We start from the raw sequence: 12,699 nt of genomic DNA, 5'->3' as shown, positions 1-12,699 counted from the left end.
ATTAAATTTACTAATTTTTAGTCTAGCCTGAAATACTTACAGTAGTAACTTTCCCAGGCTATCTTTCATTAAAAGATAAGTATGTACACTATCTTTTAATGAATAGTGAGTCTAATAACATCATCGGTGTTGTTTGGCCCCGGGGTAGCTGTGACCTAGTAAATCAGTGATCAAAGGTATTTCAGCTATGATAATTAGCCCCAGGGCAGCTTTGACCTAGTAGATCAGTGATGGAAGATATTTCAGCTATGATAATCCAGTCTTTTTTCTTTTCTTTTCTCCCAGTCATAGTGTATCTAAAATTACACTATTCAATTTGTCCCTCCATTTTTAAAATGGTAAGACGTGGTTTGAGATATTTGATTATATTTTTAACACGGCTAGCAACTATCTAAAAGCTCCCTCATTGGCTCAAGCAATATCAATTTATTCAATAGGTTTTAATATAAGTATTAGAACAAAACTTAAAATACTTAATTTATCTTATAATTGACATCATTTTCTTCTCATTAAAGATGGTAAATTTCTTTATCAGCTGATCATAATTGATAATCAAATATGTTTTGAACTATGAAAATGATCACTCTCCACTGAGGCTAAATTAATCACTCAGAAGTAGCAAAATATATATTTGAACACAACATATTCTCTCTTATTGTCAATCTAAGTAATCAAACAAGGTTGCTTCTTTTTTTTTTTTCTCATTTGCTTATATTACCATAAGTGAAATATACACTCAGCTACATGCATGTTTACACACACACACACACAGAGTAAGTTAGTGAGAACCAAATAAGCTCAGTACAGATAACAGAGTAGTGTTCATAAAGGTGAACTTAAATTCTGACATTCATTTAGGGTAAGGTCAACAGTATCAAGAGTGTCTATAAGAGAAATCCATATCGAGCTGATATGCAGATAGTAAGGTAGATAAACACAATTAGACTTGATTCACATACTTACAAGTTGAACAAAAAATACAGATTATAAAATAAAGGAAAAGATATTGAGAAATTATGCAATGTTATCTCAATAGCTTATTTCAAGAAACCAAGGGTTACATAGTAACCATAATTTACAGGTGATATGAGCATAATGTCATAGGTATGTAACCAGTGATCAGAAATCATTACAGTAAGTTTGGCTTCCCTTTTCAAGAAATGATTTTATATATAAATAAATATATATATAACCTTTGGACAATCCTAATATTAATAATCAACATGTGCTTACAAATACATACATAAATACACAGTAAATACATGCATGCATATATAATGAATATGCTTCTTTGCTTCTTACAGTTTTCATCGACCAAAGGATCTCATTCACAAGGTACTGGTCAACCCACTGCTATAGTAGGGGACATTAGCCAACAGTACCCATGTAGTGGGAGTGAATCCCAAACTGCATGATGCTACACAGTTGTGCCTGTGCTTATAATAAATTATTACACTTAATATTTTAAGTAAAACTAGACAAAGTCTCCTTAAAAGAATATATCAAAATATTCTTATATATATTCAAAGTTAGACTTTAGCTTACCTGCCACCAATTAGCATCATTTTGGCTCAAAATCTCCAAGATATCTCCATCCTTGAATGGTAATCCTGCTTCCTTACAAGGTATAAGCCGATCTCGCATTGGATCATAATTAAAATGAGTTTTGATAAACAGCTAAAATTTTTTTTTTTAAATAAAAAAATAGGATTAATAATAATAATAAAGTATACAACTTAAAACTTTTAGGATATCTGTGTTAAATAGAGTTGTTTATGTGTGTGTGAGAGAGAGGGAGGAGGAGAGAGAGCAAGAAACGAGAAACAGAGTCACATCAAAAGGACAAAAGGAATACCTAGTTTCAAATAAATGAATAAACTTTACTATATGTTCAAATAAATGAATAAACTTTACTATATGCATTGAGTACGTTTCCTCCTGTTTGTAAATTGAAGCGCACCCACACACACACACATATATATATATATATATATATATATATATATATATATATATGGGAGAATGTGCGAAAAAAAACAACAGACGAGGACAGGTGGTGTAAACAACAAAAGGATGTATTAGTATGACGCTCGGGAATACGGAAAGTCTTTAACGTTTTGAGCTACGCTCTTCAACAGAAAGAATACAGAGAAAACAAGGAGAAAAACATGGAGAAAAAAAATTGAATGGTGTTTGGTCAACGATCTATCATAGCTTCTGATATATATATATATATATAGTCTTTGAACAATCCAATCAACATGTGCTTACACATACATAAATATATGGTAAATACGTGCATACACAAATGATAGTTTAGCTTCAGCTAGCGATTAAGAGAAACTAATTATAACAATAAAACTTAGATCTAATACTAATTAACATTATAAATAACCATAATTAGTTTCACTGATGATTCTAACTACAATAATAGAATTTTTTTTTCTAATACACTTGCACTATGTGAAATGGTATCATGCTGTAAATGGAGTAAAAGTTCATTATTTTAGATTGAGAAAATTAATGCTCTTACATTAAAAATAACAAATAGAAAATTTCTAAAATATATTTTCATTGTCTGAAATAGATTAATATTTTGTAATTGGCAGAGTATTCTGTATTTTGGTACTGGAAATTGATACATCTACAACCAGCATTCACTTATACTTGGTAACTTTTGAAGAGTGAGGAATCATGATCCATTTCCAATAAATTCTAGGTTTTATTTCTAATATTTAGGCATTGGCATGGTAAATATTGGTTTCTAACAAAAGCACCAAGACAACATATTTCCGTGAGAAAAGGTCTAGATGGTATAAGTGACATTATACCATTACAATTTCAGAACATATAGATGTTACAAGTCTACGTCGATGCCTATGCAGGTTATTAATCTTGCCCTGCCTAAATAATTATATATATATATATATATATATATATATACACACACACACACACATATATATAGATAGAGTTTTTTTTTTTGTTTTTTTTTTTAGTTTCTGTCTGCCAAATCCATTCACAAGATTTCTGTTGGCCCAAGGCAGCTATAGTAGAAGGCACTTGCCCAAGGTGCCATGCAATAGGAATGAACCCAGAACCATGTAGTTAGGAAGCAAAGAGATGGGTTAGCAGAAATGCAAGAATGTCAGAATTGGATGCTGCCTTCCAGTTTCTGTATTCTGAGTAAAAAATTCCCCCTAGATGACTTAAAAACACCATTGCCAACTCACAGGCAGCCTAGGGTGGCATAAATATCCTAAATGGAAATGCCAGCACTTAACAGAGAGTGCTGGGTTGAGTCATAGGTGGGGGGTTCCTCCAGTATCAGTAACATACACACTGGTCATGAGTGGACCTAGGGGGGGCGGGCACGTGCCCCCCTCAAGAAAAGAAGTATACTCTTCTAAATAATGTTATTATGCCCTTAGGTCTCAGGTAGGTTGATATCAAAATGTTAATCCTCAATTTCTTGCAGTTATCTCCCCTTTCTTTGAAGAGTTAATTGCTTTTTAGGGGGTTTCTTTTTCCCCAATTTTCTAGAAAGAAAATTTCATAGAAATTTTATGTTCCGCATTCAGTACATAACGCCTTCACCTACTTACATTTCAGTAGTTTAGTAAATAGCAGTCCACATGATTGGCCCAACATGTGATTTAGAGTAAGGGTAGGGAGGACCATTTTAATAGCAGGGGTGAAATGGAAGTATACTTGTCCTTTACCAATAATCAAAAACATGCTTTTTCCACTAACCATATTAATAATATTTGAGAGATTATTCCTTAATTTTTTTGGCAATTGTCTACCCTCTTCTTGGAAGAATCACTAACGATTGCTGCTAGGTTTTTGTTTCCTTTCCTCCACTAGAGAATTTGTGACTTTGTTGTGCCTATATTTTATCTTGTTTAAATCAATAGACAGCTGCCATGTCTTAAAGGGTTTAGTTGAACAAATCGACCCCAGTACTTATTTTTAAACCTTAGTCTATCGGTCTCTTTTTATTGAACTGTTAATGTGAAGGCACATAGCTTAGTGGTTTGGGTATTCGGCTCATGATTGTAAGGTCACGAGTTCAATTCATGGCAATGTATTGTGTCCTTGAGCAAGACACCTTATTTCACATTTCTCCAGTTCACTCAGCTGGCAAAAATGAGTAGTGTCTGTATTTCAAAGAGCCAGCCTTGTCACACTCTGCATCATGCTGAACCTCCCTGAGAACTATGTTAAGGGTATGCATGTCTGTGGAATGCTCAGCCACTTGTATGTTAATTTCATGAGCAGTCTGTTCCGTTGATCAAATCAACTGGAACCCTTGTTGATTTGTTTATGTCCCCATACATTAACTGGCACTCAGTTGCTTACAACAACACCAGCTATCAAATGTTGGTGAATGACACACTCATACACGACAGGCTTCTTTCAGTTTCCATCTGTAGTAACGCTGTGCGCATGAAATCCACTCACAAGAGTTTAGTCAGTCTGGGACTATAGTGCAAGACATTTGCCTGAGGTTCTGTGCAGTGGGACTGAGCCCAAGAGCACATGGTTGGGAAGCAAGCTTCCTACCATGCAGTTATGCATGTGCTTGTGTTATGAAAACAATATTTTAGTTTTGCCTATGTAAGAAATCAGTATTTACCAAACAGTTGTTCTCTGTTGATGCCTACATAGAAATAAAACCTAGAATTTCCCAGAAATAGATAAAAATTCTTAACTCATTATTCTTTCAAAAATTTGCGAGTGCAAGGGAGTGAGCATTTGTTATAAATATTACCAAGAAGGTGTGTGTGTGTGTGTGTGTGTGTATCTGAACTGAGAAAAATAATGAATTTTATTATATAATTCCATAAGTATCAAATTGGTTTTTAGGTTTAAATTATTTTTTCATATGGGTTTTAGGAGACTTCTTCAGCAGACAGTTTTTCTTTTCAATTTGAATGCAGGTACAGAGTTCTTCACTCCAGATTTAAAAATAAAATAAATCTATTGAAATAGTCATGACATAAGGTCATTGCTAACAAAATGAAAGGGCTCATTTTATATTATAGCCGAGCCACTACATGAATTAGAAATTGCAGGTGCGAAAGCTAAGTCTAGAATCAAAGGGCCTTAGAGTTTATTTAATAAAAGCCAAAGTCCTAGTAAGTAGGAAAATAGACAAATCACTAATCCCTTTAGGGAGATGGCACTGCTCGATATGAGTACCCCCTTCTATCCCTTCTAATATTTATACACTCCCCACTCTTCCCTGTGGGTAAGCCCTCTCTTTCTCACTGACTTTCTCTTTCTCTTTCCCACTTCTTTGTCCTACTGGGATAGCCAGATATCTCATCTATAGTAAGACAGCTATCTCTGTCCCTCTAAGCTCTTGCCATTTCTCACTGTTCTCTCTTACCACTTCTCACCATTCCACTTCCTCTCTCTGCTGAGAGGTCCTCGGTTTGCAAGGTACTTGATGACCCTGCTGGTACCATGTAAAAAGCACATGCGCTGATGCCACGTGAAAAGCACCCAGTACACTGTAAAGTTGTTGACATTAGGAAGGGCATCCAGCTGTAGAAACCATGCCAAAACAGACAATTGGAGCTTGGTGCAGTTCTCTGGCTTGCCACCTCCTGTCAAACTGTCCAACCCATGTCAACATGGAAAACGGACATTAAATGATGATGAGGATGATTACATGTATGTATTCTCTTGCTATTTAAGTTTTGAATAGACATGTAATATCTCAGTTCCTCAACATAACCAAAGTAGGGACAATTTAAACAGATTTAAACATTAAATACAAAAGAGGACAAACAAAAAATATTGAATCAGTCAATCATTTTGAAATCCATGCAAATATCTAAATTTGCAAACCACTCTAACCCATATTGGCATGGAAAATAATAATTAGATATACTTAAAGATTAAATACAATCCTTATATGGAGAAAAGAGGAAAGCTAATAAATTTCAAAAGAAAACTGAACAAAATTTCCAATGTGACATTTTCATAAAATCAATGAAATAAATGAATGTGAAATTAGTAAAAGAAAATTGTTGATCCGGTACTGGGTGATAAATGTCAAAACCTTTAACAACCAAAATCTGACATGAAGATTAATTAATATATGAAATGAAATAGACTTACACTTTCATGAAAAGATTGTCGTTGCATGTTTGGTATGATTGTTAAGAAAATACCCTCTTCAGCATTTTTAATATTATCCATAATCTGGGCTGGTGTATGGACTTCTGTTCCGTTAAACTCTTTAATAATATCACCTTCATGTAAAAGACCTACAAATAAAACAGTTATTCATTTTACAATTCATACCAAATATTATTGGTCAAAAATATGAAACAAATTTTCATTTTTACAAACATTACATCACTAGAAGTACTCTTAGCAATGTAAGTAAATGTGTTTGTTGAGGTCACAAACCACCGAAAAGCCAATACTATAAGAAATTTTCCATTTATGGTCTAATATGTCTAAAACATGGAACACAGATGTGGTCTGATATATGGAAATTATCTGACATGCCTATGAACCTTTCCCTCTCTATAGCTCTTTTACTGTTCACTCGTCTGTCTTTTTGAGTTTTATTGTTCTATGCACATACTTTTGGCTTACATTACTTCCTTCTTTTTTACTTTACCTATGTCTGCTTTCTCTCCTGTTTTTACCCTTTTCTGACAAGTTGCAACACACCTGAGCACTGTGTAGAATAAACTCATTATAGATATAAATTTTAAACTTCTTGAAAAGTAGAAGAGCCGAGACGAAAGTGAAGTGAGCTGTTGAGACACAAAACCCTTAAACAAGAATGAGCTCAAACCACCAAGGGAGTCTCTATGAGATACAACTATGCATGAATAGATTTCCTACCTGCAATGAGTTTGGCATCATTAGCACACAAAAGATCAAAGATGTACCAACCAGCTCACCATAAGGATTATGTGACACCTGTAATCTTGGTCAATGATCAAACTGATTGTTAACAAGTTCATGTCAGCACTATCTTGAGAATCACCCACATCTATGATGAGGCGAATAACAGACTTGCGAACAGTAAAGTCAACTTCAGTAGACTTTATGTGAACATCTGCATGAAGAAGGATCTCAGCCACCATACCAAGTTGGAAGTCTATAGAGCCACTATTCTGTCAAATTTGCTGTAAGCCATTAAGATGTGAACTGTTTATAGCAAGCATGTCAAAAAGCCTAACTGATTCCACTGGAATTGCATTAAGGGCCACATTGTTTTGGTTGGTAAAGATCTTAGACACACGTAACTGCACAGTATACTCTGCATCTACATTTCCCCACATAGTCAAACTGCACTGATCTGGTCTCACTGTCAGAATGGAAGACAAGTGGGGTGGGTGTTGGGTCTATAAATTAATATTTGTAATACTTTGCAGAAGGGATTGGATTTTTGAGAAGCAAGAATGATTTCTACATCTTATCTGTGGAGAAAAAAACAGATCAGGATGTAGAAACTTTCATGAAAAGAAAAAAATTGAAGCTGAAAGTAAAAGAAAGTAGTCAACTTATTAATAAAATTCATGAAATAGATAAGTTGTGCTGTGATGGGAGAGAGATGAGGTCTGACATTATGGGCAGGACACTTATGGAAAGAGAGAGGAAAAAATAATGAAAAATATGCTAGTTTATGAAGTTATTGCAGCTTCAGAGTTTAACATAAGATAACTTAATCAACATTATCATAAAGAAATGACATTGAAACTAGAAAGATAAATGTAATATTATATATATATAGCACTCCCATCTCAAAAGCCATGAAGAAGAAATAGATTAGAATCCTGATATGCTAACCATTTATTTTAGGTAGATGTATGTTATCAGCAAACAGAATAGAGGTTTGTAAGTGTAAATTTCAAATTTATTTTCGAAAGATAAATTACAAAATCTGTCAAGAAATAAATCAATTTAGAATTTACAGTCTAGGTGATATTTATGAAAATATTGCCAAAAATAACACATTTAACAAAAATATAGAAACATCAGCAAAATAATGGTTCTATGGAAAAAAATGTTTACATGCCAAAAATATAGTAACTTACCTTGTTTAGCAATTAAGCTGCCATTCATAATCCTGGATACAACAAGTTCATTATTCTCATCAAGTTTCACGATGATACCCTAGAGAAGAACAGGTTGGAATGACAGCTATTTTACAGAGACCTTTTTTTAATTCAGAATGTACTTTATGATACACAGAGTTGTGCGTGATTGAAACAAAGATATTAAAATATCTATAGAGAGGGGAAAAGTACAAACTAAATATATACATAATTATATAATAACTTTTAATTTAAGAAAATGTTCTTTTAGATATTTTGATGGTATCAAGAAATTTGTCTAAATACTTGTGCATATATGAGAGAGAAATATATTCTTTATTTAGTGCCAAAAAATCTGACGCTACACACTACTTCTTGAAATACTGAGTACTTTTATATATGTAAGCCTAGTTATGAAGAAGTGTGTGTCTGTGTGTGTGTGTGTGTATTAAAATAACTGTGTACAACAATGTATATACAAATGTAAAATGGCACTAGCTGTAATATGCTTCAGACACACTTCTCAAAGAGAACTGCATGTTAAAAGACACAGAGCTTGGTTCAGAATATAGTCAGAAGATTAGTGTTGATCTGACAACGTCCTCAGCAAGCTCTGTGTTTTTTAATACACAAGTCTCTTTGAGAAGTTTCTCTGAGATTAAATACTACAGCTAGTGTAAGTGTGAATGTGTATGTACATTACAGACATTATATACATCATTATTTCATTCTAATGCTGTTTTAAGTGCATATTTTGAGAGAGAGAGATAGAGATTGATAGAGAGAGAGAGAGAGAGAGAGAGAGAGAGAGATTGATAGAGAGAGAGAGAGATAGAGATTGATAGAGAGAGAGAGAGAGAGAGAGAGAGAGAAAGAGAGAAAGAGAGAAAGAGAGAAAGAGAGAGTAGGAGAGAGAGAGAGAGAGAGAGAAAGAGAGAGTAGGAGAGAGAGAGAGAGATGAATGCAGTTTGTTTTTAAGTTCCTTTTTAGCTCCATTTTATATTTAAGATAACAATAGTAGTATATCTTCATAGATTTCATTGATAACCACTGCACTGAGATACACTGAAGTAATCTAGCTTTTGTGAAGATGTGTCTACGAAGATTATTTGGACTAAATATTAACAAGTTCAAACTAAGATTAAAAGAGTTTATAGCTGAATAGCAAACTTGTGCAATAATTACTGTTCTGTTGTCTTCAGGTGAAGTTTGTTAATTCATCTCACACCCTGTAATTCTTAAGTACTGCCATTTAGCACCAGTTTGTGTTGTGTTAAATGAAAGAGATACAAATATCCCACTGAATAAAACCTTTAACTCTCCTACCTATTCCCTGGAAAGGTAAACTGAAGCAAGTAACACTGTTTTTCTCAGAAATAAAATGTTCAATACCTATTCTCCAGCTAAATTTGTGGTTCCCAATATTTTCTAAGCTGCACATCTAAGAATATTTTCATAATCCGGGCAAAAGTAATATCTTATACGATAATCATCATCACCATCGTCATTTAACGTCCACCTTCCATGCTAGCATGGGTTGGACGATTTGACTGTGGACTGGCGAACCAGATGGCTACACCAGGCTCCCATCTGATTTGGCAGAGTTTCTACAGCTGGATGCCCTTCCTAACGCCAACCAATCAGAGTGTAGTGGGTGCCACCGGCACGAAGGCCAGTTAGGTGGTACTGGCAACGGCCACGCTCAAAATGGTGTATTTTACATGCCACCTGCACAGGAGCCACTCCAGCAGCACTGGCAATGACCTCGCTCGAATGTCTTTTCACGTGCCACCGGCACAAGTGCCAGTAAGGAGATGCTGGTAACGATCATGCTCAAATGGTGCTATTTACATGCCACTGGCAGAGATGCCAGACAGCTGCTCTGGCAATGATCACACTCAGACGGTGCTCTTAGCGCTCCACTGGTACAGGTGCCAACACGATTTCAATTTCGCTTGCCCCAACAGGTCTTCACAAGCCGAGTTTAGTGTCCAATGAAGGAGAGGTTGGCATGGGTGCCAGTCGTCAATTTTGGTTCGATTTTGATTTCCCTTGTATCAACAGGTCTTCGCAAAGGTCTCAGTCCCTAGTGATTGCCTTGGTGAGGCCTAATGTTCGAAGGTCGTGCTTCACCACCGCATCCCAGGTCTTCCTGGGTTTACCTCTTCCATAGGTTAGCTCAACTGCCAGGGTGTGGCATATTTTCACACAGTTATCCTCATCCATTCTCACCACATGATCACACCAGCGTAATCGGTTCTCTTGCATACCACAACTGATGCTTCTTAGGTTCAACTTTTCTCTCAAGGTACTTACACTCTGTCGGATATGCACACTGACATTACACATCCATTGTAGCATACTGGCATCATTCCTTGCGAGCTTACGCATGTCCTCAGCAGTCACGGCTATGAAAATTTAATTTTCTAATAACTACTTAATACATTTTTCAAATTGAACTCCATACAGTCCTGTAGGTGATCAAATTGGACTACATACAGTACTCTGGGTGATCTGATTGAACTCAAAAATGAACTTTTGATTCAGTGCATAAAATACAAATACAAATTAAGAAATTAGAAAAGAATCTGTAAACAGTTGTGAACATAAAACTAAAGGACTTCTTTGTTGCTACCTCTCATTCGTGACTTCAAAACCTAGAACTTTCTTACTGATTGCAACCTGCAGGTCTGACTGTGGATTCAAGAGGTTCCCAAATTTTATGTTGATTGATAAAAGAGAATGAAATCTAGATTCACACAAATATGTCACTGCAAATGAAATGAGGACAATTTTTGGTCATAATCTCTTTCACTCGTTTTATACAAACTCACCTGAGACCAACCCTGATTCAATCAAACAAACTTTCTCATCTAAAGTGATTTAAATTCAACAAGCCACCAGCTTAGTAATGGTAAGGTTATTTTACTAGATTTTTCATTATCTCCAAAATTAAAAGGATTAAGAGTTAAATCTATGTATATAGTGCTTAGCAGAATAAAGCTATTTTTATGAAGAACATATATATATATATATCCCTATATGTCACACCCCAAAATGCTACCTTATATTCCAGGTAAAGAACTCCTGAACAAGATAAATTGATACAATATACAATGATTAATTTACACAGTAATGAAAAATAATTGTAACAGTTAATTAGGATTCAATAATTCATTTTATATCACATCACCCTAGGCATTTCTCCTTTAGCTAAGACTATCAATTATCCTCTCTGAAACTGTCAAGAAAATATATACGATTTCCACTTCAAAACAAATTAGTTGGTTTGGTTCAAAGAAGCAGATGCATTTTCAAGTTAACCTGAAAATTTTAAGTGTCAATTCTCACCAGTTTTTATATTTTAATAGCTGTCTTTCCATGTTAAAATGGGTTAGACAGATCTGCTATTTGATAAATTACTCCTTATCTTAATCTTACGTAATCTTATCAGTGAAACCTTACCACTTCTCATGCTTTCCCCTACCACTGTCAGCAGATAGCATTGTTCCTTTCCCACCAGCTGTCATTGTCTGTTCACATCATTTGTTCATAAGAGTGAAGTCATCTATCTTCTACTGATGGTTTTGATTCCCAGCCAAACTTTCAGACCACTTGTATCCCACTTTCAATAGAAAGTTATTACATTTGATGGCATAAAAGGTGCATAGGCATATTAGACACGCCTCTATTGCAGCAGAATATATTCAGGAAAAAGTTTTTAGTGCATTAAAGTTTATGGGATACACATCTTCGCATATAGGACCTGGGGTAATGTTTTTGTGTGCTTGAGAAGACATGCCAAAGTAAAAGCATGGTTGCTCTTGCATACATGCTTATCACCAGCATCCCTCTCTAGCTGAGCATTCCTAATCTTACAGCTTCATGGGTGCTGGTGCTATGTAATAAGCACTAGTACCAGTGACACATAAACCTGCGCTGGTGCTGCATAAAAGCACCCAGTACACTCTGTAAAATGGTTGGCAATAGGAAGAGAATCCAACCATAGAAATCATGCCAAAACAGACGTGGAGCCTGAGCAGCTCTTCAGCTGGTCAGCTCCTGTCAAACCATCCAACCCATGCCAGCATAGAAAACAAATGTATGATGATGACAATTTAAGAAAAAAGTGCATTATATATACTATTAAATACAGTAATTAAATAAGCATATTAAAAACTTACCAGTGGTTCGTTCTTGTTCTTCCTTATTCTTACTAACCGAATGGAACCTTCAACCAAGGAAAATACTGGAGGAGGAGGTGAATCAAGCTGGAAGGTGTTGACTTCATCAAAGTTCTTTTTTGATATTTCGTCGTGAGCAAGTAACAGTGACTGTAGAGATGGAAATGAATCATGACAAGATGTCCAATGATAATTGTGCAATATCTACATGTTTGGAGAGAGTCATTTTTTTTTTCTTTACTCAGTTTTGAACAAGGAATTATTTATTACACAGTTTCTGATATATGTAGTTCCCAGTATATTTCTTTATTTGATTCTATTAGTGTTGTTAGTGAAAGAACACAAGACAGTATAACTATATTAATGAAATACTGTTGGGTTGATTAAAATTACTACAGGTGAAAAAGGGTAAAAATCTACCCTAACTGTAACTGATATTCTGA

General features: G+C 34.9%; 1 protein-coding gene across 14 annotated transcripts in view; it reads right to left on the bottom strand.

The window, feature by feature from the left end:
- LOC106878551 (protein PALS2) overlaps nucleotides 1–12,699 on the bottom strand; it is a 97,597-nt gene that overhangs the window by 17,803 nt on the left and 67,095 nt on the right. For all 14 annotated transcript variants that reach the window (XR_008267034.2, XR_001410513.3, XM_089346894.1 and 11 more), the window contains 4 exons: nucleotides 12,257–12,406; nucleotides 8,073–8,151; nucleotides 6,133–6,281; nucleotides 1,546–1,677 (listed from right to left, as the gene is read on the bottom strand). Coding sequence is in view for 12 of the 14 variants with exons in the window: in XM_089346894.1 (XP_089203020.1) it covers nucleotides 1,546–1,677; nucleotides 6,133–6,281; nucleotides 8,073–8,151; nucleotides 12,257–12,406 (510 nt within the window). In the remaining 2 variants the exon portion in view is untranslated. The remainder of the gene's footprint in view (nucleotides 1–1,545; nucleotides 1,678–6,132; nucleotides 6,282–8,072; nucleotides 8,152–12,256; nucleotides 12,407–12,699) is intronic.

Source organism: Octopus bimaculoides, chromosome 2, assembly GCF_046866305.1.
Source record: "Octopus bimaculoides isolate indiv1 chromosome 2, ASM4686630v1, whole genome shotgun sequence".
In the NCBI taxonomy this organism is placed as follows: domain Eukaryota; kingdom Metazoa; phylum Mollusca; class Cephalopoda; order Octopoda; family Octopodidae; genus Octopus; species Octopus bimaculoides.
This window is presented reverse-complemented; position numbering and strand designations above follow the sequence as displayed.